The sequence below is a fragment of the Amphimedon queenslandica genome, unplaced genomic scaffold (assembly GCF_000090795.2).
Source record: "Amphimedon queenslandica unplaced genomic scaffold, v1.1 AMPQUscaffold_13487, whole genome shotgun sequence".
NCBI lineage: Eukaryota > Metazoa > Porifera > Demospongiae > Haplosclerida > Niphatidae > Amphimedon > Amphimedon queenslandica.
This window is the reverse complement of record NW_003546277.1, coordinates 430078-455405: the sequence shown is the minus strand read 5'-3', so window position 1 is coordinate 455405 and position 25328 is coordinate 430078. Positions and strand designations below refer to the sequence as shown.

Genomic DNA, 25328 nt, shown 5'->3' with positions numbered 1-25328 from the left:
AAATGTGATTTTAGCACCATGTAATCATTAATTTTGTTAATCAAAAAAACAACAGAAGCTTTCCTTTCAATAGTACATAGTGGTAGGTGTATATTATGATAATGCAAGTACATGAGTTGTATCCAATCCAGTATTTAACTCCTCCACTAGTAAGTCCCCAACCAGCAATGGATATCTCGTGATCCAGCTAGTGCAGGTTATAAGTTGATGTAGGCGATGGTAATGGTATATATGGTGGTAGCAATGTGCATATTTGCATTGTAAAGGTCAGAGGTTATAAGGTATTATAGGTAATGCTATGAATGTACTTGTATAGCAAGGTTAATATGATGGTATAGGTACACCTATTGAGGATCATTATGTTATGATGTAGGTAATGGAACATATAACAAGGTTAATATGGTGTTTATCATAATGGTTTTACAAGTGTATAAAGGGTCATAGAGCAACAAACAGCTGGGTTATAGGTACTAAAGTGCCTATACTATCTCAAATTTCTCACACGGTCTTCTTGCTGCCATTATTGCAGTTGATCATGTAATGCCACACCTTTCAATCTACATGCATGGGAGGGGCTGGAGCTGCTTGCATGTACGTGCTGCAGTGCTGCTACTTCTGTAAGTATTCAAGAGCAACTGACTTGTATTCAAGAGCATAAAAATTTCTTGAGCTGAGCATGCGCAGTACAATATACTGGGACCACCCACAAGGTGGGTGGCCCCAATATTTGGTCCCACCCACCAAATACTGCAGCTAGCTAGCCTAAGCTCTCCTGTCTAAGAGATTAGCCGTCCTGTAGACCTGTTGAGTGGTCTTTGCAATAGGAAAGGCTTTAGAGGTAGGCTACTCTTTTTGTAAGGTCCCCAGAGACAGTGCATGTGTGTTATAATAGGAACAGTTTAGTGTGGTGTAGTATATTGTAAGTCTGGCCGTACCATTCTCGATAGACTTCATTGGCCACTACTACCTGCTAGTTGTGGCGGCACAGTGTAGCCAGTTTAAATGGAGCTATTGGAGATAAAATGATTTTAATGAAAACCTACTCACTAAAAATTGTTTTCTGCATTTTTGCTACTGTGATGCCTTTGTTGTACATAATGGGCAGTACTGTTTGATTACATGTATGTGCACTGTCTCCCGTTCCATTTCTAATGGGCATGCCTTGTATGTACATATATTGTGTCATAATGTGTTGCTGTTTGTCATATGTAGCTGTTATTCAATACAATACCAGGTAGTTCACACACTCCTTTCTTTAGACAGCATGCCTCGAGTTGATTCTGAGCAGAGGGTAACTGGTTTGATACTTAGAGAGGATCCTACCACCAGCAACTACTCTCAGTCTCTACTGGTCATTAACTTTAGCTCACGTCTCCTCTCACTTTACCCAGTTGAAGCAGCTGTGAGTCACTTTTGTTATTAGAGACACTATAGTTTGTGTATTTTTCATTTTCCCAGAGATTCCTGTCATATTTTTATGCCATTTCTAAAACCGTTTGCATGTAATCCTACACCAATGATGATAATTATAATAGATTGTACATAAATGCTTTCTATTCAAATGCAGCATTATGTCTAAATAATGATTGAATGGATATTGTTGTTTGAAATGATCGTCCAAGCTTATTGACAACAAGTACGAGCTGCAATCAATAGCCTCAGATAGCACCATAATGTTGTGTTGCACAACTAACTGACATCAATCGATCCATATGAGAATTATGATCCATATCTAACTGTACATGTACATGCTATTATTGAATTATTGTGTCTGTAGGGAGCTACTGATTTCACTGAATACATTCCAATAGAAGAAATAAAATGTTCCTATATCACTAAGGTGCATGTGCACTATACTGTAGTGTGTAGTATCATTATTAGTCTATTAGGTCAGTGTAGTTACTGCTTCAAGACCAAAGGTATTGAACTGTTTTGGTTAGTACCTCAACATCATAATATTAGACTTTTGTGTGCCCTATTCTACAGAGCTGGTTACAACTGGAGTGTCAAGATTCTTTTCAGTTAATTCAATTGAAGAAAGAGATGAATGGATTGATGCTATCAAACAATCATCAGTAAATCAATAATAATAATAATAATAATAACAGTAATAGTAAGTAATGATAATAATTAATGATGATGGTGATGATGATAAATAGTACAGTAAGTTAAGTTACCCGTTACAAGGGATGGCTCAATATTTTGATATGGCGATCATACTCATGTACATTAGAGATAATGTATCATAACACTAGAATGTTTATTGATTTATCAAGCAATAATTATGTTTATATAATTTGTGTGTTTATCTATGTATGTATATATATATATATATTTATATATATATATATGAATGAGTTTATTGTGTAGATGAGTCATAAAGCATATCTACCAGACACAAAGGATAAGGTGCACTGTGAGACAGCTTATAGGAATCAAATAATAGGCGGAGTTATACAGAGAAAACCAATGAAACCTGTTAGTACTGACCAGTTACTTGATAAGAGACCCATTGCATTGTTATTGATAGGAAGCAGCTGGTACTGATGAAAGAACTGATCTGACATCATCAGGTCCAGCATCAGTTGAACTGCCATCAGGCCACACCCCCACCTCACCCGAGAGAAAGAAATATCAGCTAATAGTAAAAGCAGGTCATGCCACTAAGTGTGGAGCTGTTGTAAGCAAATCCAGCTTGTACACCATTTGATTAATACCACCATTATAACCATGAGATACATTGTTCATGGTTTATATATTTTTGATTAGATGAAAAATTGGAAGAGAAGGTTCTTTGTACTCAGCGACCAATCACTGGGTTATTATAAATGTATTGAGGTATGCCACTAGCACCACGTACTGTACATTATATATTGTGTAGGAGGTTGATCCAATTAAAACTGTTGCTGTAAGCGATATGCTTTCTGTTGGACCAAGTAAAATGTTAGTATTATAAGAGAGAGTATTGGGATGCTACATGGATATTATTAGGATATTATTAGGATATTAATTTATTTAGACATGCAAGCAAAGACCATTTACTTGAGCTGGTTACTCCTTCAAGAACGTACTACATACAAGCAGATACTGGCATGGACATGAAGGAATGGATTGAAGCATTCCAGTCAGTTATATCACGAGCAAGATCAACTAAAGTATGATTATATATCCATCATACATAATGTGTACATACTGTATATTATAGTCAATGCCTGTTTCTACTAAAGAGAGAACAGCCTCTGATCATATGGCAATACAACCTTATGATGCTTCACCAAAAATTGTTGCTGCTACTAACCAACATAAAGAAACACAAGACAGTGACCTCTCACCTGGTGAACATTCAAATGGTGACACTAATAGTATTGATGACACCTCTCTTGTGGGAATTCCTGTGTGATTTATGTATTGTTTGTGCGTGAAGAATATTATTATTATTATTATTATTATTATTATTATTATTGTTGTTGTTGTTATTGTTGTTGTTGTTGTTGAGAGAATTATTACGATACACTATTAGATCCTGAATTATAATTTTATTTTTCATGGTATCATTGGTATGTGAGTAATGTGATGTGAGGATTGTGAGCTCCTCCCATTACAAAATGAAGTCTTTAGAGGAATTGTGTCTTACTCTTATCTCAAGGAATATCGGTGACTTCTCCTCCAGATTGGGGCCACACCTGAGCACTAAGCACAAAGAAATGATCTTAGAAAGATTGAGCTGGCATGGTAAGACAAGACTTCGTTAACTGTTATCATTAGTTCTTTGTACAGGTTTGTTTTCACAACAGCTATTACCAATCATTTCTTATCAGTTATTCTCTTCATCCCTTCAGAGAATTAATTTAACTGATTCAGAGCAGATTAATGACAGCACACTTGAGCTCCTGGGAGTATCTCATTGTCAACCAGTCTCATTCACTCTACACAAGTGCCCCTTGGTGACCAGTAAGAATAATGCATCAAATGTGTAGCATTGTTCATGGCATTATACAGATAAAGGTATTGAATTACTCTCGAAACTCTCCTTTTTTATCAAAATGGAATATTTGAAATTGTCAAAACTAAAAGGTCTTGAAGGCAGTGAGGGTTTTCAAAGAGTTGGCTCAAAGTCTGTCAAACAGCTGGTGCTGACTGGATGCAGTGGGCTGAGGGACAAAGGTTTGATTGACATTATAAAGAGATGTACTTCTGTATGTGAGTTGGACTTATCTGAAAATCACAAGCTAACAGATGAATCAATAATTAATGTATCGCAAACACTAGGAGGCAATCTAGTAATAATCCAATGCAGTTATATCATTATCATTATTATGTACATATTTAGAGAGAAATATCTTGTAATGAACTATCAAACTTAACAAATGCTTCAACAATGGCCCTCGCTACATACTGCCATTGTGTCGTAAAGTAAGTTTATTAATATTCATTGATAGTATTATTAATTACTGTTGTAGAGCTAACTTTGAAGGTTGTGTGAAGCTTGATGGCTCTGGATTAATTCAAGTAACAATGATAATGATGATATAATTATTATTGTATGTACATGTATTTTGAAAGATGGCTGAGAATTGCTTATTAGAAGAACTGAATATTTCATTTTGTTATAAGCTCCAGCCACTAACAGTTGATACTCTAGTGTCTACTCTCAATGCCAAAGGCCCTTTGAAATCCATTGACTTGATGGCAATCAGTTTTGGAGACTTCACAGTTGAGTTTATTTCATCATGTCACTCTCTGTCACACCTTTTCACTGCTGGAGTATCCATGAATGACAATGACTTTGACACTGTGAGTTTCAAAACTAAACCTACAATATTATATGACTAGGAGAGGATTCTCCATTTTCATTACATTTTCCAATACTTTACGTTTTTCTCTTGTGCAGTTGTGTCGTAGTTTAGGTTCTACTCTTAAACAGTTAGATATATCTGGTTGTCCTTTGCTAACTGATTCCTCATGTACATCTATTGCACAACAGCTACAGTGAGTTCATGATGTATAGTTCAGTTAATTCATAATTTGAAGGAAAATTGAGTTTATTGGAATGAGAAACATGAAAGATATCAGCGGCTCCAGTTTGATGGAATTATTTCAAAATCAATCGAGAGCTGATAATATTAAATACGTAGCATTCTCTGGATCAAAAGATGTCAGTTATTAGCAGTCATTATTATTCGCTATCAATTTATATGTAGATTGATGTTCAAGTTATTGAATCAATAGCAAGAAATTGTCATAACATAGAAACGCTTCTTTTAGCTGGTTTAAAAGGAATTACTGATGATGTTGCATTTCTCCTGTCCGATAACTGCCCTCAGTTAACACACTGTAGCCTTAGAAATTGTTCACTGACAGACATTGGAGTCTCTAGACTAGCAGTTCACTGCAAGAAGCTTGTGATGCTCGCATTAGCTGGGATTCATCAACTAACTGACCTCTCTATACATGCTTTAGCTAATAACTGTCCTTATCTCGATGAAATACATCTTTCAGGATGTGCCTTAATTACAAAACAGGCTCTGGCATTTCTATCAGTAAGGAAAAATGAGAAAATTGTGTAATTTAACGACTCTTGTACTGTGTAGGATACAGTGATATGCTCTTTATGGATCAATCATAATGTACCTAATGCTCCTCCTGGACTGCTAATGGCTAAAGACCTTGATACCGGGAAATATCAAAGAGTTGATAACTAAATATAATTATGTACACTTTTAACGATTTTTAATGTTTGGACAGTCACAATAATACTCAATAGGGCGTGTCTGTTTGATTGCTTTTAATATGGCTGGTTGGGTGAAGAAGGTCTTGTTTGGAAGGCAGTTGAGTCATGGCTCAGATAATGAGAATCCAAGCTCTTTTGAAGAAGCTTTTCAACAGCAGCAGACAGTCCTCAATGTCTCCAATCTATCCACAGTAAGTTCAAGTAACGGGTCAGCTTCAGGGGCAACACTAAATTATTTACTTGCTATTGTATCTGCAGCCTGATTCCTATATTGAAGAACCACCACAACTAATGCCACAGACACTACAAGTAAAGCAATATGTTGTTGCTCATCAGTAAATTACCTCTCTCTCTCTCCAGACACCAGGAGGAATTGCTTCTGGTCCAGGGAGCAAAGAAATGACCACTGCCTACAATATTAGTAATAAAATAGTTCGGGAAAGGATTGAGCAGGAGGCACCAGAGGATGTTGCCATTTTGGATTCAATTGCAGAGAGTGACATTGTGTGTGTGCGTGGCACATATGATCACATTCATCTTGTATTGAAAGCTATTGATGTGCCATTTGCACACGTAACACCAGCTCAACTACTCAAGATGGATCTCAAACCTGATCAGACAGTTTACGTCAACTGTCCTTCTAGTTTTCCACCTGAAGCAGCTAAGAAGCTATCAGGATTTGTTGAATCCGGTGGTATGTTGATTACTACTGACTGGGCACTTAAATATGTACTAGAGGTTGGTTTCCCAAACACAGTAAAGTACAATGGGCGTGCGTCAGGAGATGAAGTAGTATCAATTGAGATTGTTGATACTAATGATGATGTGCTTAAAGGTTTCATAGACCAAGAGAAGGATGCAGCCCCAGTGTGGTGGTTAGAAGGTTCCTCCTATCCAATACAGGTCCTCGATAGAGAGAGGGTTAAAGTTCTTGTTCGTTCTGATGAGCTCAAGCGTCGTTATGGTGAAGATCCTGTCATCATTAGCTTTGAATGGGGAAAGGGTATAGTCTATCACATGATCAGCCACTTTTATTTGCAACGAAGTGAAACAAGGACAAAGAAACAAGAAGGAGCTGCCTCATCTTATGCCAAAGCACAGAACCTCTCGGCTGCTACTGTCAGCATGCTTGAGGACATGGAAATGGACTCTTCTGAACTGAATTATGGAGCAATCCAAAGTGCAGCAACTTCTTCTGAGTTCGTATCTCGTGCTATAGTTAAACAAAAGAAGCGAAATATGAAACTTTAACAACACAATCAAGTTTTATTTGGCCTGTGTAGTCACAGTTTTAATTTTTTTTTTTTCATTTTATAGCTAGTTAGTTACTATTTTTTATAGTTTTTATAGTTGTTTTATGATTTTGCCTTCCACGTTCATTAGCCATTAACCACACCTCATCAATAATATAATTAGACTATGTCTTCGGATCAAAATAAAGGAATAAGAGGATCAAGAACTACTGCTGCTTTTAGAGTTATTAACTTTGAATTATTTGCCAAACCAGTAAGTTAAAGTGAAGCCTATGATATTACTGTCCATGCTTTGTCTTGTACAGAACAAGAAAGTTATGTTAATTGGGGGAGCTTGTTTTGCTGGTTGCTTGACATTTCTACTCTTCCTAAACCTTTCTCACGACAGGGCCAAACCAAACAAATCAATTGAACGAAACTCACTCATAACTAGATGGGAAAAGTAGTGAACTCATAAAAAATAATTTGTGTAGATATTTCACTTAATTTAAGTCAGGAGTTTGCTGCATAGATAGTATTGACTTTTTATTGGCACTGCTGAATAGATTTTACAAGGAACATGAAAATACCAAATTGAAGATAAAAATTGTAGCCTGCAGTTGATGCATATGTATCAGCAGAGCCCATGAAATCATTGCCTTCTTGTATCAGAAAATATCATAGAAATGAAAACTTTTACATTTAATTTTTGGTGAAATTCGCCCAAAATCCCTGTATTCTGGTGCAGGGACTTTGAAGAAACTTTTAAAATTTATAAATAAAATTGATTTTAATTGGAATAAGTTTAAAATTTCTACACAACATGCATGAGTACATATATTATGCATCAGAAATTGTAATAAATTTGAGGAATTTTCTACTTTTCATTTCAAACAAATGTCCCTGTACTATAATAGTACAGGGACTTTGGCTCGTTTTTTGATTAACTTTAAGGTAAAAAATTCTCTGAGTATTATTGTATAGTGTTAAATCTTCTGAAATAAAAATTACAATAATAAAGACAGTCATTGTTAGCTTTTAGTGTTGATTACAGCTGATTAATAATAATAATAATAATCTCGATAATGATAATCAGCTACTGTTGTAAGCACAACAAAGCCACAAATAAATATCCAAAGAAGAGCAACAATATTCAAAATGAGAGCAGCAAACCCAAACCGCTTTGCTTTAGGATAGAACTCTATTCCCCTGGTCTTGGTCTCCCATGCCTATAAAAATAATAACAAATAATAATAATAATAATAATAATAATAATAATAATAATAATAATAATAATAATCATATTAAACTTACAAACATGGCACAGCCCAGAGCTGGTATAGAAAGGAACAGAGCTGTAATGTTGAATATACAAGATATGACCAAAATTATGATTGATGGAATAATGTAGTCATTAGGAATGAGGTATGAGGGTAGCTGTGGTTTGTGTTGAATATAGTAAGGATATGATACCACCATTGGCTGGTAAGGTTGTGCCTGCACCTGTGAATTAAGATCTATAATATACACTACAACAGTTTAAGAGTATAATACCATCATAGGCTGAGCAGGAAGGACCCCTTGTTCATAAGATGGAGGAGCAGTAGCACTGTTCATCTTAGAGAGGATACACTGGCCAGTAAGACTGATAATCACTGATTCAATAAAGAGTAGCCAGAGTTCATGAGAATTCCTTATACCTTGAAATGAGATCACACCTATCTGACGTCATCGGTATGACCTAATAATCTGTTTACTCAGCAAAATAAGAATTCAATTTTAGCTCAGTGCATAGCATTCTTTGTCATCTCCTTCCTTGTCGATCAGTCAATCTCTCCTTGTTCTTTTTAACTGTAGAGTGTTACTCCTCCTAATGGATCCTTCTACTAATACAGAACCTGCTCCTCCAGTTCAGCCTAACCCTGTAATGACTGGACAGCAGCAACCAATGACTGCTGCTCCTGGTCAAATAATGGTACCAATGGCTGCTCCTGGTCAACCTGTACAGTATGTGGCCGGGCAGCAAGGAGGTATGGTAATGATGCCACAGTATCAACAAGTAAATGAAACACTCTCCCTTCCCCCAGTCTGTTTTAATTATGATTTTTTAGGCTCCAGGGAACATTGCTGTAGACCGTAGACTCCTCCCTGACCATCATCTGATAATAGTCTCACTAGTCACTTTGTTGTGTCTTGTTGTCAACTTGAGTTCACTGCTCTTTGGTGCACCTGCTCTTATTTGCTCTTGGATGGTATGTGACGCACATTATGCCCTGGAGTGGTTATATTCTCTTTTAGGCTTACGAAGACAAAAAGAAAGGAAATTACAAGAGTACAAAGACGTATGGTTACACTGCAGTTGCCCTCAGTCTGTGTAATATAGTGTACACTGGTATTGTGACACTAATAATAATTGGACTCACTTTTGGACTCCATTGTGGGGGATCAAGATACAACTGTTGATATTATTCATTGTTATTATTATTATTATTATGCTGATTTATCTGTAGTACTCATTGACTCAAAACAGTATCATTGTTTTTATTCTAATAAAATCCCTTTTCATTTTATTTTAATGTTATTAACATCAATAGTGAAGTGTAACAACTTCCCTAATAATAGGAATACCGTATATAGCTCTTCTTAAATGGATTAAAATAATTTCTGAAAAATAGAAAATGTATAATTTACAAGTCCTTGCTTCTAGGAGATCTTACACAGTAATTCATTATTATTGTCATTATTTATTATTATTGTTATATAGGTGGACTGTACACAGGACTATGATATTCAAACTAGAATACAGACTCATCAATCATTTATTAACAGACTAGGATATTCTTCACAGTTACAAGTAAACCACAGCTATATATACATGTACTTGTACTTGTGTTCTGTTTAAAGTTCAAGTTTGACATATGAATGGTGAATATATACTTGTACGAGCAGTCATTTTTATTATTATTAAATTGTTAGGGACACAATGGCTGTGTTAATTGTCTACAGTGGAATAACGATGGAAGGTAGTAATAATATTAATGTATAAATTAATTTGTTAATTTATTGATAGTTTATTAGCTTCTGGTTCTGATGATTATAATGTCCATATTTGGAATGTGCCCAGAGGATCTAGTGTGGCCTGTATGCCTACTGGACACATTGGGAACATATTCTCAGTAAAGGTGAGAGAGACGGGGGGGGAGAGGCCAGAGGGAGAGGTAACATCTGTTGTAGTTTGTACCATTCTCAGGAGATCAGATGATACTAACTGGAGCTGAGGACAGAGAGATACGTCTACATGATCTGACAAACTTTGACACAGTTCAAGTGTGGTCATGTTGTAATGGCAGAGTTAAGAGATTAGCTGTTTCAGATCAATCACCATATTTAACCTGGAGTGCCTCAGAAGATGGCTGCATCAGGTATAGAATACCAGTTTTAAATATCAGGGATTATCTTCTAGTCATATGCTAAAAATTTCCTAATTTTGGTGAAATTAGGCTAGAATCCCTGTAATATAGTACATGAACTTTTGTCCAATTTTTAACAACTTTAAGAAATTTTTAAAAATCCAAACTTGATCGGAATCAATTCAGACTTTCTACACAACATAAGAACATGTATGTGCATCAGAAAATGTAATAAAAATGAGGAATTCTTTTGCATTCTTAGGCTCAAAGTATTGCATATTATTACTTGATTTTTAATTAATAGACAATATGATACAAGAGAGAGACATTCCTGTTCCACTGACGGACGCTGTCGTAATGTCCTCATTGATTTACACAGCACTTGTGGCTCATCCTCATCTCAAGGATACACTCAATGCAAGTGTTTGGATGTTAATTCAGTCAAAGATGAACAGCTGGTGGTCGGTGGGTTTGATCCATACGTAAGACTCTACGACCGTCGTATACTCTCCATCTCCTACCCATCGACCAATGTCTCTCCCTCTGCCGACCACAGCTGCATTGCTCACTTTAGTCCTGGTCATATTACGAGAGACAGAACTAAGCAATCCTCTGCTAATTATGTAGCTGCTACTTATGTGTGTTTCAGTCCCTGTGGTCAAGAAGTACTTGCTAATTTATCAGGAGAGCAAGTGTACCTGTACAATACAGTTAGTCTTGATCATTGTATTAAATATGTGCCTGGAGATGATGGTATACTCTCTCTAAAGAAGCCACTGCCTTCGATCCCTGTCTCCTCGTGTACCCACACTTGTGATCCATCTCTCCTTGATGAGGGAGAGGTACCCTACGCTGCAAGAGAGCTCCGGAATAAAGGGAATGAGTACTACCAGAGGAAGCAGTACACAGAGTCCATCATTGAGTATAGTAATGCTATACTGGAGTGCCCTCACTGGCACATACTGTACTCTAATAGGGCCACTGCTCTTGTCAGTAGAAACTGGTAAATTGTTTATATTCATTACAATTATTATTATCGTTTATTTATAGGCCTGGTGATGTATATGACGCATTAAAAGATACTGAAAGAGCTCTCTCTTTATGTCCTACTCACATCAAGTCACTCAAAAGGAGAATAAAGTGTCTCAAGTTATTGCACTGGATAAAAGATGCAAGAGGGTTTCTTAATGTTTATGAATCAATTCAACCTCAAGACAAAGAATTCATTAAAACAATGGGTGCTGCACTTTCCATTGAAGAAGGTAATAGAAGGATTGCTTTATTATTCTTATCATTATCATCAGGTCGTAACGGTTACAATAATCCTACGGTACCTGAGGGTGTGTCTGACTGGGAGGCAAACCGTCAATCCACAGCTAATGACTACAGACAGCGTTACACTGGACACTGCAACAATCACACGGACATCAAGGAGGCAACATTCCTCGGGGAGAGAGGAGAGTACGTTGGAGCTGGTAGTGATGACGGTAATGTATTCATTTGGAATAAGAAGACTGGTAATCTAATTCGTGTGTTACATGGAGATGAATCCATTGTTAATTGTGTTCAATGGAATCCTACCAGTTGTACAATGGCTACCAGTGGAATAGAGAGCATCATCAAGATATGGGAACCTAGACCAACTGACGAAGACAGTGATTTGGTAGAAAAGGACATGGTACACGTTTGTCAGAGAAACCAGTTAAGAAGAAGAGTGGATCCATTTGAAATGATGCTGTGGGGTTTACGAATGATTGAAGATCCTTCAGTAGATCATGTACCACAACAACAGTGTCAACAGAGCTAGTCATTTCTGATTAATATTATTATTATTATATAATTGTGTGTTATTTGACATGTTCTATCTGTGATAAAATTATTGTTATAATCTGGAATTGCTACTTGATCTGTCATAAAAATTACATTTTGAAGTACTTCCTGCCCATAGATTGCTAATGATTGTTACTTGCTTGACGTATCTCTTGTTCAAGACACTGCCTCTCTCTAAGATAAAGGCAAGCAGCTGGACATGTTTCAAAATGTCACATGATAGTCTCACATTTTTAGAGCTTCAATCCTATTGTCAAGTTGTGTTAAGTGATCATTAGCCTATTTCAATTAATAACATTTACCATCACTATAACACAGTACCTTGACAAAGAATGACTCAAATAATCTTATACGATTATCTTCCTGAAATTGGTAAATTTGAGCTAATCTTTGAGCCACAGATAGTGGATCTTGGAAATAAATTACAATTGGAGGAGGTAGCTAGAGAGGTATGATAATGGGTAGAGGGTTAACTGGAGGTCAATTAAGACTATACCGGATGGACTAGAGCCACAAAGGCACACTTCATAAGACAAACTGGGCAGGAGTCTACAAAACACAACACAGTCCATATATCAGCTAAATAGGAGAGGAGCTCATACCAGTTGAGCCGTTAGTGCATGGCCTACAGACCAAGTGACCACAGCTAGCAAGAGCTAGCCTAACATTAGCTGAAGGTCTACTCATACACTTATTGCAATGGACCCAATCTGAAGACATGACCAGTCACTCTGACTGACCAGCTGCAGCACTTTCTTTAAGAATTAACGTTAATAACAATCCACACCCACAGCTCCACGTGTTCTCTTCTGGTTCACAAGAATCATAGATATGTTGGTTCTTTTTGAAACTGCTGCTGGTTATGCTATATTTAAAGTAAGTGAGTTCCCGCTAGCTGTTCCTTTTAATGAGGTCTAGTTGTTGGACGAGAAGAAACTACAAAAAGTTGATGACCTTTACAATGAGTTTGAGACACCAGAAAAGGCAAACAAGCTGTAAGGTGTATGTATAATTAATTATCAATTTATATTATTAACTTTTAGTTTAACATTGAAAAATTTTGTAAAGTTTGATGACATGACGGATGCTTTGGGAGGTTAGTGTATGTTAGTCTCAGTATTTAACTATTGGTTGATATTCTTAAGCTGCCAATGCCGCCATTGAAGGAAAAATGACCAAAACACTGAAGAAACTTTTGAAAAAGGTTTATGTATCAGATATACATGAGCAGTTAGCTGTGGCTGATAGTAAGTTAGGGAAGACAATCAAAGACAAGCTGAACATAAGTTGTGTTCAAAACGATGGAGTCACTGAACTAATGAGGGGAATCAGGCAACACATGACAACTCTAATTAATGCTCTCCCTGATTCTGACGCTAACGCAATGACACTTGGTTTGTCTCACAGGTAATAAGTATCAATAACTATTAATAACTGATGTGGAATAGTCTCTCGCGTTACAAGTTAAAGTTTAGTCCTGATAAAGTAGACACAATGGTTGTACAAGCAATTTGTAAGTAACTTTTAACTTATTAATAATAGTTATTATCGTAATTACTAACAGCACTGTTAGATGATCTTGACAAAGAGTTGAATAATTACATAATGAGATGTAGGGAGTGGTACGGCTGGCACTTTCCTGAACTAGGCAAACTTGTACCTGATAACCTCAGCTATGTGAGGACAGTGAAGGCTATTGGTGGGTTGTTGTTTATTGTTGTTGTTTGTTTGTTTATTGTTGTTTGTTAAGGTATGAAAGAAACCATTAGCAGTGCTGATTTATCGAGTGTATTGCCTGAGGATGTTGAGAAGGAAGTGAGAGAAGGAGCTGAGATATCAATGGGAACTGAGATTAGTGAAGAAGACATGATCAATATATCTCACCTGTGTGATCAGGTGATACAGTAGTTGATATTAACGTGTTAATGTATGATTAGGTGATTGAGATATCAGAGTACAGGACACAATTGTATGAGTACCTAAAGAATAGAATGACAGCTATTGCTCCAAACTTGACTCTAATGGTTGGAGAATTAGTAGGAGCTAGACTTATAGCACATGCTGGTATGTACTACTAGGAAATGTATTGTCACAAATAATTTTAATAGGTTCGTTGATTAATTTGGCTAAGCATCCTTCATCAACAGTACAGATATTAGGAGCAGAGAAAGCATTATTCAGGTTTACTTCAGTATATTGTTAGTATATTATCTGTAAACTTCATGTATCACTTGCAGGGCTCTTAAGACAAAGCATGACACTCCCAAATATGGTATTATATATCATGCGTCTCTAGTTGGTCAGTCCGGCCCTAAGGACAAAGGAAAGATATCAAGAATGTTAGCAGCTAAGACGTCACTGGCAGCAAGAGTCGATGCACTTGGAGAGGAAACTGCTCCTAGCATTGGAATAGAATCAAAAGCTAAAGTACCTTCAACTTGTTAAGAATATGTATGTGTAATGTATTCTGGTGGCCTGCAGGTTGAAGCAAGACTAAGATCCTGTGAACAAATCAAACTAAGAAGAATATCTGGATCAGGAAAGAAGAAAGTTAAACAAGTGAAATTTGAACTGGGCAGCAGGTAATTGAATACTAAATAATTAAATATTATTTTTCTGTAGTACACCTTCACAGTATGAAGGTGGTTCTGATTTCACATTTGGCTCTGGTACCAAACGTCAGTATGAGGAGGGGACACCAACAGCTGCTGCTGGGGAAGAGAAAGTTGCAAAAAAATTGAAACTAGAAGAGGAAGCAGTTGATAAAGGTAGCTCACCAAAGAAAAGGAAACTTGAAAAAGAAAAGAAATTAAAGAAAAAGGCAAAAGTGTCTGAAGAACATTAATGATAGTTAATCAATTAATTAATTGAGGAACTTCACTTGTACAATAATAATGTGTTTGCCTTTTGTGAATAAAGTGTTGATAGACACAATTATTTATAAACAAATTAATTAATTCATGGAAAATGAAGTAATTATATTATTTACTGTCATTAGATATCAGTCCTAGTGACTTAAGACAAGTTAATGCAGCCTGTGCTTTAGCTAATTTCTTGTTACTAGTACCACAAGAAGGTTGATATGTGTCACCATTCACAGTTACCTACAACCAACAGTACATGATGCATACACAGTGAAATAGGCTGGTTACTTTGTATATGAATATTCTCATGTGTGGTGGTCCAGTTTCACTAACAATCTCATAAGATGGAGGATCCCACAACTTCTTAACTGACAACTCCTGCAGTGCACACACTGGATGCTTACCTACTCACATTAATGTAAGTACATGTATAATATGTAGCACAAAATAATAAAAATTGAGATTTTCTCCTTTCATATTACTTTTGGTAAAAGTTGGCCAAAATCCATGTATACCATGGGCTATAGCCTTGGGTATTTTTCAGATTTTTGGCACTTCCTTAAATGGCCATAACTTTAAAAATTGAGGTCAGAATTGCCTCAAAATTGCTACACAGTATAAAGACATCAATATGTATCAAAAAGTGTAATAAAATTTGGGCTGATTTCGAAGCCAATTTTTGGAAAAAACCATGGGCTATAGCCTTGAGTATTTTTCAAAATTTTGACGTTTTCTTAAAATGGCTGTAACTTGACAAATTGAGGTCGGAATCAGCTCAAACTTTCTACACAGCATAAGGACACCAATATGTATCAGAAAAGGTAATAAAAGTTTGGAGTGATTTTTTGGCCATTTTTGGAAAAAAGCATGGACTATAGCCTTGAGTATTTTTTAGAATTTTGACGTTTTCTTAAAATGGCCATAACTTAACAAATTGAGGTTGGAATCACCTCAAACTTGCTACACAGCATAAGGACATCAATATGTATCAGAAAATGTCATAAAAATTTGGAGTAATTTTTTCGGCCATTTTTTGGAAAAAAACTATGGACTATAGCCTTGGGTATTTTTCAGTTTTCTGGCATTTTCTTAAAATGGCCATAACTTGAAAAATTGAAGTCGGAATCAGCTCAAACTTTCTACACAGCATAAGGACATCAATATGCATCAGAAAATGTCATAAAAATTTGAAGTGATTGTTTGGCCATTTTTTGGATAAAACCATGGGCTATAGCCTTGGGTATTTTTCAGAATTTTGACGTTTTCTTAAAATGGCTGTAACTTGACAAATTGAAGTCGGAATCACCTCAAACTTTCTACACAGCATAAGGGCATCAATATGTATCAGAAAATTTAATAAAAATTTGGAGTGATTTTGGGGCCATTTTTTGAAAAAAACCATGGACTATAGCCTTGAGTATTTTTCGGGATTTTGGCATTTTTTAAAATGGCCATAACTTGACAAATTGAGTTCGGAATCAGCTCAAACTTTCTACACAGCATAAGGACACCAATATGCATCAGAAAATGTCATAAAAATTTGAAGTGATTTTTTGGCCGATTTTTGGATAAAACCATGGGCTATAGCCTTGGGTATTTTTCAGAATTTTGACGTTTTCTTAAAATGGCTGTAACTTGACAAATTGAAGTCGGAATCACCTCAAACTTTCTACACAGCATAAGGGCATTAATATGTATCAGAAAATTTAAGAAAAATTTGAAATGATTTCGGGGCCATTTTTTGAAAAAAACCATGGGCTATAGCCTTGGGTATTTTTCAGAATTTTGACGTTTTCTTAAAATGGCCGTAACTTGAAAAATTGAAGTCGGAATTGCCTCAAACTTGCTACACAGCATAAGGACATCAATATGTATCAGAAAATGTAATAAAAATTTGGGGTGATTTTGGGCCATTTTTTGGAAAAAACCATAGCCTTGGGTATTTTTCAGAATTTTGGCACTTTCTTAAAATGGCCGTAACTTGAAAATTTGACATTGGAATCACCTCAAACTTTCCAGACAGCATAAAGACATCAATATGCATCAGAAAATGTAATAAAATTAAAGAATTGTCTCCTTTTCAATTTGATGAAATTTGGCTGAAATCCCTGTACATAATACAGGGACTTTTGTCTGATTTTAGAGAAACTTTAAAGATTAGTCAAAAACCAGAAAAGTATGATATACTGCCATTATTAATATTACCTTGTAGACACGATGGTGTACTGTCAGTAGATGGAACTGATGTGGTTAATGTATTGACTTTCTTATCCTCTTCTGTCGACAAACCTATTGTATAATTGATTAATCAATTAATGATATTAATTAATAATGTGTACCTTGTCTGTCTGTTTTCACGTCAACAGGAATTGGCTCAATATATCCCTCTTTCCCTTTACCTAACGGCTGGCCCTCTCTCCATCCCATTCTCTTTAACATTTTCATTCCAAATCCTTCTCGTACTGGTCTCAAACCATAAAACATTTTCTGAAATAAAATAATTAATAATACAATAACTATAAAAGTCAATCTATTAATAGTAACAGTCAATCTATTAATAGTAACAGTCAATCTATTAATAGTAACCGTCATACCTTTTTGGCCCAGGCCTGTAGTCCCATTTTGTGAGTTCCCTTGTCCATTGGTGTTACCATAGTAACACCTGTGTACCTACCTGGTACTATATTACCTTGACACCACTTACTCATCTGATAAACAACAAACAATAAACAAGAAACAACAAACAATAAACAACAAACAATAAACAAATCCCATTACTTTAGTATCCAATTCTTTAAGTATGGCAGCTGCTGCAATGTCTGATGGATTAATTAATAGTCTTTGTTGAATTAACGCTCTCTCAGAAATAATATCAGATACAGACATGCTCTATTAATTAATAATTAATAACATTTATTAATAGTTAATATTATCTCACAGTGCTATTATTAGCAGCAGGTATTTCTTCTTCAGTGTCATTAGTTTGATGGTCTATACCAGCAGATACAGGAAACCTCATTTCGACAGGTCGTGTGTCAATACCAGCATTGAAATCAACCAATACTTGAGTAGCTGACACCACTGATGTCTTGTTATCATTATCTCTGCTAGTCTCTTCTTTCAATTCAAATGGATGATACTGCTACATTGTGTGTGTGTGTGTCATCAACAAATTAACAGATTACAAATGCATCATACATGTACTGTATTGTGTGTGCTAATCATTATCCTACCTCAACAGTTTTAGTGTCTTTTCTATCATGAGACAAGTCACGACAGAAAGCAGTGAATTCAGCAATGACATCAGCTTTTGTTTTAATGACAGGTATTGGATAAGAGGCATATGGATTAGTAGTATCTTTATCATGATCTGATGGACTTGAATCACTGAAATGACCACTCCTCCATTTGTCCCTGGATCTACTTCTTCTACCACCTCTTGAGTAACCCTTTGACCTTGATCTAGTCCTTGATCTTGATCTCCTTGATCTAGTCCTTGATCTATTCCTTGACCTTGATCTTCTTGATCTTTTCCTTGACCTTGATCTTGATTTCCTTGATCTATTCCTTGATCTTGATCTCCTTTCTCTTGATTTCTGTCTCCTCCTTGATCTCGATCTATTCCTTGATCTTGATCTGCTCCTTGATCTTAATCTATTCCTTGATCTTGATCTATTCCTTGATCTATTCCTTGATCTTGATCTGTTCCTTTCTCTTGATCCTTTTCTCTTCTTTCTTTCTCTTGATTTATGTCTTCTCTTCTTAGACTCTGAGCTACTCTTCATTCTTCCTCCTTCTCCTAGTTCATCAGTATTTCCCTCCAGTTCTAAACCGGTCCTTAAAGTTCCTTCATCATTATCAACACACTCAGTACTATCATTACTGGGTCTTCCTCCACTGGTACGTTCATCAATATTAGTAATTGAATGGTCAATTTGTCCAGTAGCAGCGTCAGTGCTGTTATCAGTATCATCTGAAGGTGCTCTCAGTGCTAATGACTCACTGGACATTAGTGCCTTGTGAAGGAGTGTCTCCTCATCCATACTGCTCGCAATGCTGGTCTCTCTCTTTTTATCTCTCTTGTGTCTGTGGCTTGACTTGTGATGATGTTTCTTATGTTTATGTTTGTGAGTCTTGTGCTTCTTGTTGTGTCGTGAGGAACCCATTGCACTCTATCTGGAAATAAAGAAAACTATTAATGAATAATGATTCTTATCCTCGTTCTTATCATACTCAGTTACTCACACCTGGTCAGGCTGGTCTATATGTTAAAGGGTTAAAATTAACTTGCAGTTGCATAGACCACACCTACAACTGACACACCCTGCAGTTACCATGGATACCAACAGAGAGGCAGTTTAGCTCCATCTTCCCTGCAGTCGGTTCAGGCAGCCATTGCAAGCTATGAGCAGTTACAAGAGGTATGCTAACCATTGTGCACTGATCTTCATAATTATCCTACATTACTGCAGGAGACCTTCTCCACGGCCTTTAGTACCAAGATCATCATCTCCTATCAGTACAAAGATACAAACTGCTAAACTGAGCAGTAGGGAAGGGACTACTGGCCTTTCCTGCCTTGAAGCATCACTAGTAACAAGAAGAGGCTCTCCTGTGGTACTAGAAATACTATTCTCCTCCCCCATCACTGCAGGATACACTGTCACCCTCTCATTTATTCCTGTCCATGGCCCGAGGGAGAGGTCCTGCACTTTTAGAGCCTCAGGCCAGGACGGGAAAGGACTGCCTGGTATTTGGCTGAGTATAGAGCTACCGGCAAGATTCCCCGTTGGAATGTATGATGCACACATATCAGTGACACAAGAAAATACTCCTGAAATATTAACACATACGCTTCACAATGAAGTAGTGGTGCTATTCAATCCGTTTTTGGAAGGTACGTGCATACGAGACATAATGGAGGATTTATTATTGACACCTTGTAGAGGATGAGGTTTATATTGAAGAAAATGTAGAAGAGTATGTACTGTCTGATACTGGAGTCATCTGGCGTGGAACAAGAACTAAACCAGAACCATTACTGTGGGAATATGGACAGGTATATTGTTGTATGCACATCCATTCACTGTCAGTGTCTGGTACAGTATGAGCCACACTGCTTGGAGGTAGCACTCCTGTTGCTGAGGAAATTGAAAGTTGATAAAAGAAGAAGTGCATTTCATGTTGCAAGAGCAATCATATCACAGATATTACCTCCTGACAGTCCTGGTATGAATTCAATACTGAATATATTGATGACTTGTTTATTAGAATCAGGGATACTGGCAGTGTCTTACAATGGTAAATATGGAGGAGGAACACATCCCAGCAAATGGACCAGCTCTGTTCCTATATTGCAGAAATACTACCGAACAAGATCACCAATAAAGTACAGTTATGTTGCATTACAATAAACTGACTATACTTTATTCAATTGTAGGTATGGACAGTGTTGGACTACTGCAGGAATAGCTGTTACCTTATTAAGAATATTAGGAATACCCTGTCGTCCTGTCACATGCTATGACCCTGCAATGAGTACCAAACAGTTAGGACGAGTTAACAAGTACTTCACACCTGAAGGAAACCTTATTGATAGCATAAAACCTAGTGATGACCGAATATGGTAAATAATGAACATTTATTGCATGCTTTACTGTACACCATGCTAGGGCATATCATGTTTGGGTTGAATGTTGGATGAAAAGAGAAGAAGTATCAACTATTGGGTGGAATTTGATTGATTGTTCAACTAGCAATGGGCCAGTTAGTGGCATTGGACCAATACCAGTCAAAGTACTACACGATTCAAGCAACAAGACCTACTCAAATAATGACATTAGCAGAATATCATCAATGATTCACTCTGAGGTAAGACTACATGGCTTGAGGTATAATTATCAACTATTGTACAGGTAAGATATCAAAGAGTAGTTCGATCCCATGCTACAATGAGTAATCAGATCTGTACACTAGCACAAATACAAACAACTCAAACTGGTACTAGAATAGTAACCAGTAGTATCAGTGACAGAATGGAATGGACTGACATTACAACAGAATATCGTGAACCAAACAGACAGGCAGTAGTATCACCAACTCTTCAGAGCCCAATGCCACAATCCAGCGATTGCAGCATGACTGTACACTGCTCTCATGTACCTGTAGGTCAAGACTTAAAAATAACAATAATGTTACAAAGTAACAGTCCAATGCTCCGCACTATTGATGGTAGAGTGCTGGGAGCAGCTACTCATTATACTGGACACAATAGGAAGACCTTTGTATCCTTACAATTTGAAGGATCAATAGCTCCACACAACAGTAAGCTGCACAGTATAGACTATAAAGTTTATCTATTTCATTGTTTAGCTGGTGAAATTGTACTAACTGTTACTAGTAGACAATATTTGCGTCATTTAAAAGATCAGAATTTTCTTCATTTTTTTGTAATTGCAAAGGCTCGTGAAACTCAACAATTGTTTTTTGATTCCCAATACTACAAACTAGACCCACTACCACTGACAGTAAGAGGACCAGGAACAGTAAAAGTTGGAGAGTTAGTTAGATACTCAATCTCCTTTCACAATCCACTTTCATCATCACTGTCTCATATCTCATTCATACTCCAAGCTAAAGGACTCTGTACTCAGAAAGAAGTGGCCTACAGGTAAGGAACACTGTCATACATTTACGTAATGGCTATTCCAAGGGGAAAACACAGCAATCAAAATTGAATTTTAATTACATGCACACAAGGCTGCATGCTTTTTAAAGTCCCTGACTATAATGTACAGTCTCGTTATTAGTATTAGTAACGCAGTAGCGTTACTAAGTAGGATTCACCCCACTTCAATATGGCTGCCACAACTTTTTCAGCCTTTTATACGTGTATTTGTTAAAAATAGGAGGTTATTGCTACCAGAAAGAAGTGCTGCAGCTGACATTACAGTACAAGGATCAGTTCCTGGTACATACACTGTACTGGCCAGCATGTGCTGTGACCAACTGACCGATATCCACACTTCAACTACACTCATTGTAACAACTTGAATTATTATTATACTTTTCACAACGGCTAATGTTTATTATACTTAAATTTTATTATTATTTTGAAGCTAAACTCTAAGCATTAAATTGAATGAACTAAAATAAAAGATAATTAAAGTGATTGGTTTGCCGTCAATAATGGTTGTCATGGAGACAGTGTTTGTCCATATTCAGTGATGACATTTGAATCATAAGCCACAAGGGATAGAATGGAACCTACTCCATCATAAAACACGCCCCCAGTTAGCAATGTATTCTCCACCAGACAATTGTATACCAAAGAAATCTAACAAAATAACAAAATTAATGGTTATAATAATAATAAATAGAAATAATAATAATAATAATAATAATAATAATAATAATGGTTATAATGCATGTACTTTTGGTTGTTTACTGTTTCCTGAAAGTTTCCAAACTGAGAAAGTTGAATCCTCAGAATAACTTAATATCTAAAAATAGATACAAAAATACTAAAAATAGAGACAGCAGTAAGTAAAGGAGAGTCTGACCAGTCCAGTTTTGGGTGCAATATCAATTCCATTGATCCATTTTGAGTGAGCATTAACATCAATCAACCTTTGACCTCGATCAGGACTGTATATACTGACCTGTCCATTAGCAAAACCAGCTGCAACAAGATCCCTCCACCAACTAATGCTGGTACAGCAACCACGGCTGATAATAATGATAATAATAATAAATACTATTATCAGCCACAAGTACCTTTCTCCATTAAAAGTTGCTATTCTCTCTTGCGTCTTAAGTCTACATGTGTCCTTCCATATCACAATGTCTCCATTCTCGTTGCCAGTAGCAACTCGTCCATCATCACACGTACCAATACATGAAACAGGAGGTTCCCCTTCCTCTCCTAGTTGCTGTCTAAACTCCACCCCCTCGTTAAGAGTGACTGTGAATACTAATATATATCCCTCAGAAGTACCAACAAATATATTATTAGAATAACAGGAAATACCCCGGGCACAAGATGATACTGGAGAAACAACAACAATAATAATAATAATAATAATAATGATAAACAATAATATCACACCTCCTAAAGTATCTTTATGCGTTAATCTGTACTGAAATAATCGTGATGTAGCGTCAAAATTTAACACCTTCAGAATAAGTAAAATGACAATAAAGTATTATATTATTATGAACAATAACTTACAACAAAACCAGCAAAGGAAGTGACAACAAGGACAGGATCAACTCCTTCAAGGAGACACCATTTCATCTAATCACATCATTAGAATAAACGAGAGAGAGAGAGGGGGGGGTCACTTACTCCAGTGATGAAGGTTAAACTGTCTATTTCATCAGATCTCACAAAAGGCTCAACTATTGACTGCTTGCAGGAGCCATCCTGTCCCCAACGTACAATAACTAACTCGCTCCTGTGAGCCACTGCATATCCAACAGGCTCTCTATTGGTGTCCCTCTGTATCGCTATGTTGTTAGGAAGGAGAGAGGCTGATCTCTTCAATCCCTCAATCCTTTTAGGGAGCAAAGAATAGCTCAAGGAACGAGCTGCCATTGAGTCGTATATCTGTCGTATAATTATCTCAGGATATTATTAACATCTTTAAAATTTGTATACTTTCCGTGCATGTAGTATATTAATTAAAGTGGGTGTGGTTACATAAAGTTGTTCATTGATGATTTGGTTCTTTGCACTGAGTGAATGTGTCTGTGGATCCTGTCCTCGACACTTTTTGATGATGTAATAGATTGCACACGTAACTTCCTAGAAATACATTGGTGGATGATGATAGAAATCATAATAATTATTACTTTAAAAATTGATCGTCTTTTCCATAGAGTTGCTCTTCATTCTTAACTTCAGCCTATCAATTCGTTCAATATTTATTTATTCATTATTAATCCAACCTCGTGTTTCCGTAATCTGCTCTCTCTCTCTTTATCTCTGCTCCTAACAAAAAATACGATTAATAATTATTAATAATTAATAAAAATTAATAGATAAAGATTGTTTTACTTTGCAAATGACATCATTTCTTTTCTCCTCCGTTCAAGTTCCTTTGGGTCCATTTTTCTTGAAACTGACGTGGCTCCGCCCTTCCTCTCACCTCCAGACCCCCTCACTAAATATTTACTGTGTCCTGGCCCCCTTGATCTGATTGGTGATCGTTCCCGACCCCTTGACACAGGAACTGGATCGCCCTTTTTCTTACTAATAAAGTATTAATTAATAATTATTATTTTATTACTATTACGTGTCATCATCAGATTCACTGTCGCTGTCATGGTAACGAGATTTGTGTTTTCTGGAGGATTTTCGCTTCTTTTTGTCGGTTTCTTTAGTTAATAACTATTAATAACTACTAATAAATATTAATAACTAGTTGTTCGTACCTCCTGAAGTTGCTTCATCTTGACCGGATTATTGAGTAACCTTTTCTTGGCTTCTTCCTCTTTCTTCCTATACAGAGGGGCATTAAATAGAGTACATTATTGGGTCATACTTCATTAGGAACAATGGATCTTCCCTAATCTTCATCTCAAGGTCGGTTGCAGAATTCACTTCACCACCAGCAAATAATGCACCTGGACCACTGGCAAGAGCCTAAACCACACCCAAAAACAATGACCAGACCCGCCAACACACCCCAGCACCTCTTTCTCTCTCTCTTCCTCAATCAGTGTTGGATCAACAGCTTTGTCAATCTTCTTTCCTAATAAATATTCTTCTTTATTAGTCGCCATTGGGCCACGGTACAGCCAGTCTACCCTCTCACCACTGGCCCTATTCATGGTATAATCAGAAGTATAATAGCAGGACTATAGTCTCCTCTCATTACTTTGAGAGTCCGGTATCAACAGCATATTGCTTCATTTCTTCTCTGTTTCTCTCTTCTTTTATTTCTTGTTGGAGTTCAGCTATCCTCTTTTGCTCTGCCTCATGTTTCTGTTCTGCTTTCCAAACTCTCTCAAGATTTTGCATCGTCAAAGGATGCCAACTCTTCTTCATGTTCTGCCAAGCAATGAGAATGATAATAGGAACAACATTAATGGTTCATCAGAGGATAATGAGCTAAGAGTGGCATACACTGATATAAAGAACTGCTTACCAGGTCTCCCCCACCCATCTTGTTCTCTTTCTCTAAAAACTAAAAGAGAAATAACAACAAAGACAGCAATTCTTGTTCAGTCTCTTTCAAACACAAACTCCACCCCCAAT

General features: G+C 36.6%; 12 protein-coding genes across 19 annotated transcripts; 7 read left to right on the top strand and 5 right to left on the bottom strand.

Moving 5' to 3' along the window:
- The first annotated feature begins 731 nt into the window (after positions 1–731).
- Positions 732–3519, top strand: LOC105316961 (pleckstrin homology domain-containing family A member 2-like). 2 transcript variants are annotated; one of them, XM_011412294.2, is made up of 11 exons: positions 732–838; positions 1264–1402; positions 1778–1840; positions 1890–1935; positions 1987–2075; positions 2371–2478; positions 2531–2680; positions 2770–2838; positions 2882–2943; positions 3020–3155; positions 3206–3519. In XM_011412294.2, the coding sequence occupies exons 2-11, from the start codon at positions 1265–1267 to the stop codon at positions 3398–3400; spliced, it is 1056 nt and encodes a 351-aa protein (XP_011410596.2). In that variant the 5' UTR covers positions 732–838; position 1264; the 3' UTR covers positions 3401–3519. The 2 variants fall into 2 exon arrangements, with proteins under 2 accessions (XP_011410596.2, XP_019849441.1); XM_019993882.1 differs by having other exon boundaries at positions 1260–1402.
- Positions 3520–3557: 38 nt separating this feature from the next.
- On the top strand, positions 3558–5751 carry LOC105316960 (F-box/LRR-repeat protein 2-like). 4 transcript variants are annotated; one of them, XM_019993876.1, is made up of 10 exons: positions 3558–3732; positions 3778–3951; positions 4000–4280; positions 4331–4413; positions 4461–4509; positions 4564–4794; positions 4892–4989; positions 5032–5155; positions 5202–5540; positions 5592–5751. In XM_019993876.1, the coding sequence occupies exons 1-10, from the start codon at positions 3606–3608 to the stop codon at positions 5700–5702; spliced, it is 1617 nt and encodes a 538-aa protein (XP_019849435.1). In that variant the 5' UTR covers positions 3558–3605; the 3' UTR covers positions 5703–5751. The 4 variants fall into 4 exon arrangements, with proteins under 4 accessions (XP_019849435.1, XP_019849437.1, XP_019849436.1 ...); XM_019993878.1 differs by having other exon boundaries at positions 3641–3732; positions 3840–3951; XM_019993877.1 differs by having other exon boundaries at positions 3643–3732; positions 3819–3951.
- LOC109580558 (uncharacterized) lies at positions 5705–7138 on the top strand. Its single transcript, XM_019993881.1, has 3 exons — positions 5705–5922; positions 5990–6040; positions 6092–7138. Exons 1-3 carry the CDS (start codon positions 5791–5793, stop codon positions 6980–6982), a joined length of 1074 nt encoding a protein of 357 aa, XP_019849440.1. The 5' UTR covers positions 5705–5790; the 3' UTR covers positions 6983–7138.
- A 798-nt stretch (positions 7139–7936) lies between these two features.
- Positions 7937–8671, bottom strand: LOC100636946 (uncharacterized). The gene is made up of 3 exons (XM_003384647.3): positions 8518–8671; positions 8278–8466; positions 7937–8192 (listed from the first exon to the last, which is right to left on the bottom strand). Exons 1-3 carry the CDS (start codon positions 8578–8580, stop codon positions 8022–8024), a joined length of 423 nt encoding a protein of 140 aa, XP_003384695.1. The 5' UTR covers positions 8581–8671; the 3' UTR covers positions 7937–8021.
- Positions 8672–8735: 64 nt separating this feature from the next.
- On the top strand, positions 8736–9539 carry LOC100636821 (uncharacterized). The gene is made up of 3 exons (XM_003384646.3): positions 8736–9022; positions 9075–9215; positions 9262–9539. The coding sequence occupies exons 1-3, from the start codon at positions 8837–8839 to the stop codon at positions 9424–9426; spliced, it is 492 nt and encodes a 163-aa protein (XP_003384694.1). The 5' UTR covers positions 8736–8836; the 3' UTR covers positions 9427–9539.
- A 53-nt stretch (positions 9540–9592) lies between these two features.
- Positions 9593–12292, top strand: LOC100631985 (WD and tetratricopeptide repeats protein 1-like). Of its 2 annotated transcripts, XM_011412291.2 has the most exons (8): positions 9593–9683; positions 9728–9817; positions 9940–9986; positions 10034–10145; positions 10198–10385; positions 10678–11376; positions 11424–11635; positions 11678–12292. In XM_011412291.2, the coding sequence occupies exons 1-8, from the start codon at positions 9642–9644 to the stop codon at positions 12178–12180; spliced, it is 1893 nt and encodes a 630-aa protein (XP_011410593.1). In that variant the 5' UTR covers positions 9593–9641; the 3' UTR covers positions 12181–12292. The 2 variants fall into 2 exon arrangements, with proteins under 2 accessions (XP_011410593.1, XP_019849432.1); XM_019993873.1 differs by lacking the exon at positions 9593–9683 and having other exon boundaries at positions 9804–9888.
- LOC100636694 (RING finger protein 212B-like) lies at positions 12214–12984 on the bottom strand. The gene is made up of 5 exons (XM_019993883.1): positions 12806–12984; positions 12700–12752; positions 12525–12644; positions 12433–12482; positions 12214–12377 (listed from the first exon to the last, which is right to left on the bottom strand). Exons 1-5 carry the CDS (start codon positions 12921–12923, stop codon positions 12326–12328), a joined length of 393 nt encoding a protein of 130 aa, XP_019849442.1. The 5' UTR covers positions 12924–12984; the 3' UTR covers positions 12214–12325.
- Positions 12985–12992: 8 nt separating this feature from the next.
- On the top strand, positions 12993–15148 carry LOC100631859 (nucleolar protein 58-like). Its single transcript, XM_003384690.3, has 12 exons — positions 12993–13079; positions 13122–13198; positions 13247–13299; positions 13349–13610; positions 13652–13716; positions 13768–13902; positions 13954–14099; positions 14141–14267; positions 14312–14384; positions 14441–14630; positions 14685–14785; positions 14826–15148. The coding sequence occupies exons 1-12, from the start codon at positions 13035–13037 to the stop codon at positions 15046–15048; spliced, it is 1497 nt and encodes a 498-aa protein (XP_003384738.1). The 5' UTR covers positions 12993–13034; the 3' UTR covers positions 15049–15148.
- LOC100631734 (protein SON-like) lies at positions 15109–19406 on the bottom strand. Of its 3 annotated transcripts, none has more exons than XM_019993874.1 (9): positions 19315–19406; positions 18301–19243; positions 18006–18209; positions 17846–17956; positions 17662–17775; positions 17407–17554; positions 17273–17356; positions 15356–15471; positions 15109–15307 (listed from the first exon to the last, which is right to left on the bottom strand). In XM_019993874.1, exons 2-9 carry the CDS (start codon positions 19231–19233, stop codon positions 15185–15187), a joined length of 1833 nt encoding a protein of 610 aa, XP_019849433.1. In that variant the 5' UTR covers positions 19234–19243; positions 19315–19406; the 3' UTR covers positions 15109–15184. The 3 variants fall into 3 exon arrangements, with proteins under 3 accessions (XP_019849433.1, XP_019849434.1, XP_003384737.3); XM_019993875.1 differs by having other exon boundaries at positions 19301–19358; XM_003384689.3 differs by having other exon boundaries at positions 18006–18206; positions 18301–19344.
- Positions 19401–22209, top strand: LOC105316957 (coagulation factor XIII A chain-like). The gene is made up of 10 exons (XM_011412289.2): positions 19401–19488; positions 19540–19964; positions 20014–20126; positions 20173–20296; positions 20339–20456; positions 20508–20693; positions 20740–20938; positions 20983–21391; positions 21440–21737; positions 21976–22209. The coding sequence occupies exons 1-10, from the start codon at positions 19472–19474 to the stop codon at positions 22118–22120; spliced, it is 2034 nt and encodes a 677-aa protein (XP_011410591.1). The 5' UTR covers positions 19401–19471; the 3' UTR covers positions 22121–22209.
- LOC100636569 (WD repeat-containing protein 54-like) lies at positions 22162–23678 on the bottom strand. The gene is made up of 7 exons (XM_003384644.3): positions 23415–23678; positions 23298–23363; positions 23175–23241; positions 22844–23114; positions 22630–22795; positions 22501–22569; positions 22162–22403 (listed from the first exon to the last, which is right to left on the bottom strand). Exons 1-7 carry the CDS (start codon positions 23661–23663, stop codon positions 22263–22265), a joined length of 1029 nt encoding a protein of 342 aa, XP_003384692.1. The 5' UTR covers positions 23664–23678; the 3' UTR covers positions 22162–22262.
- LOC100636065 (pre-mRNA-splicing factor CWC25 homolog) lies at positions 23677–25327 on the bottom strand. Its single transcript, XM_003384640.3, has 10 exons — positions 25219–25327; positions 24949–25121; positions 24764–24893; positions 24613–24713; positions 24503–24569; positions 24364–24458; positions 24126–24320; positions 24017–24059; positions 23921–23973; positions 23677–23873 (listed from the first exon to the last, which is right to left on the bottom strand). The coding sequence occupies exons 1-10, from the start codon at positions 25234–25236 to the stop codon at positions 23765–23767; spliced, it is 984 nt and encodes a 327-aa protein (XP_003384688.1). The 5' UTR covers positions 25237–25327; the 3' UTR covers positions 23677–23764.
- Between the last annotated feature and the right edge of the window lies 1 nt (position 25328).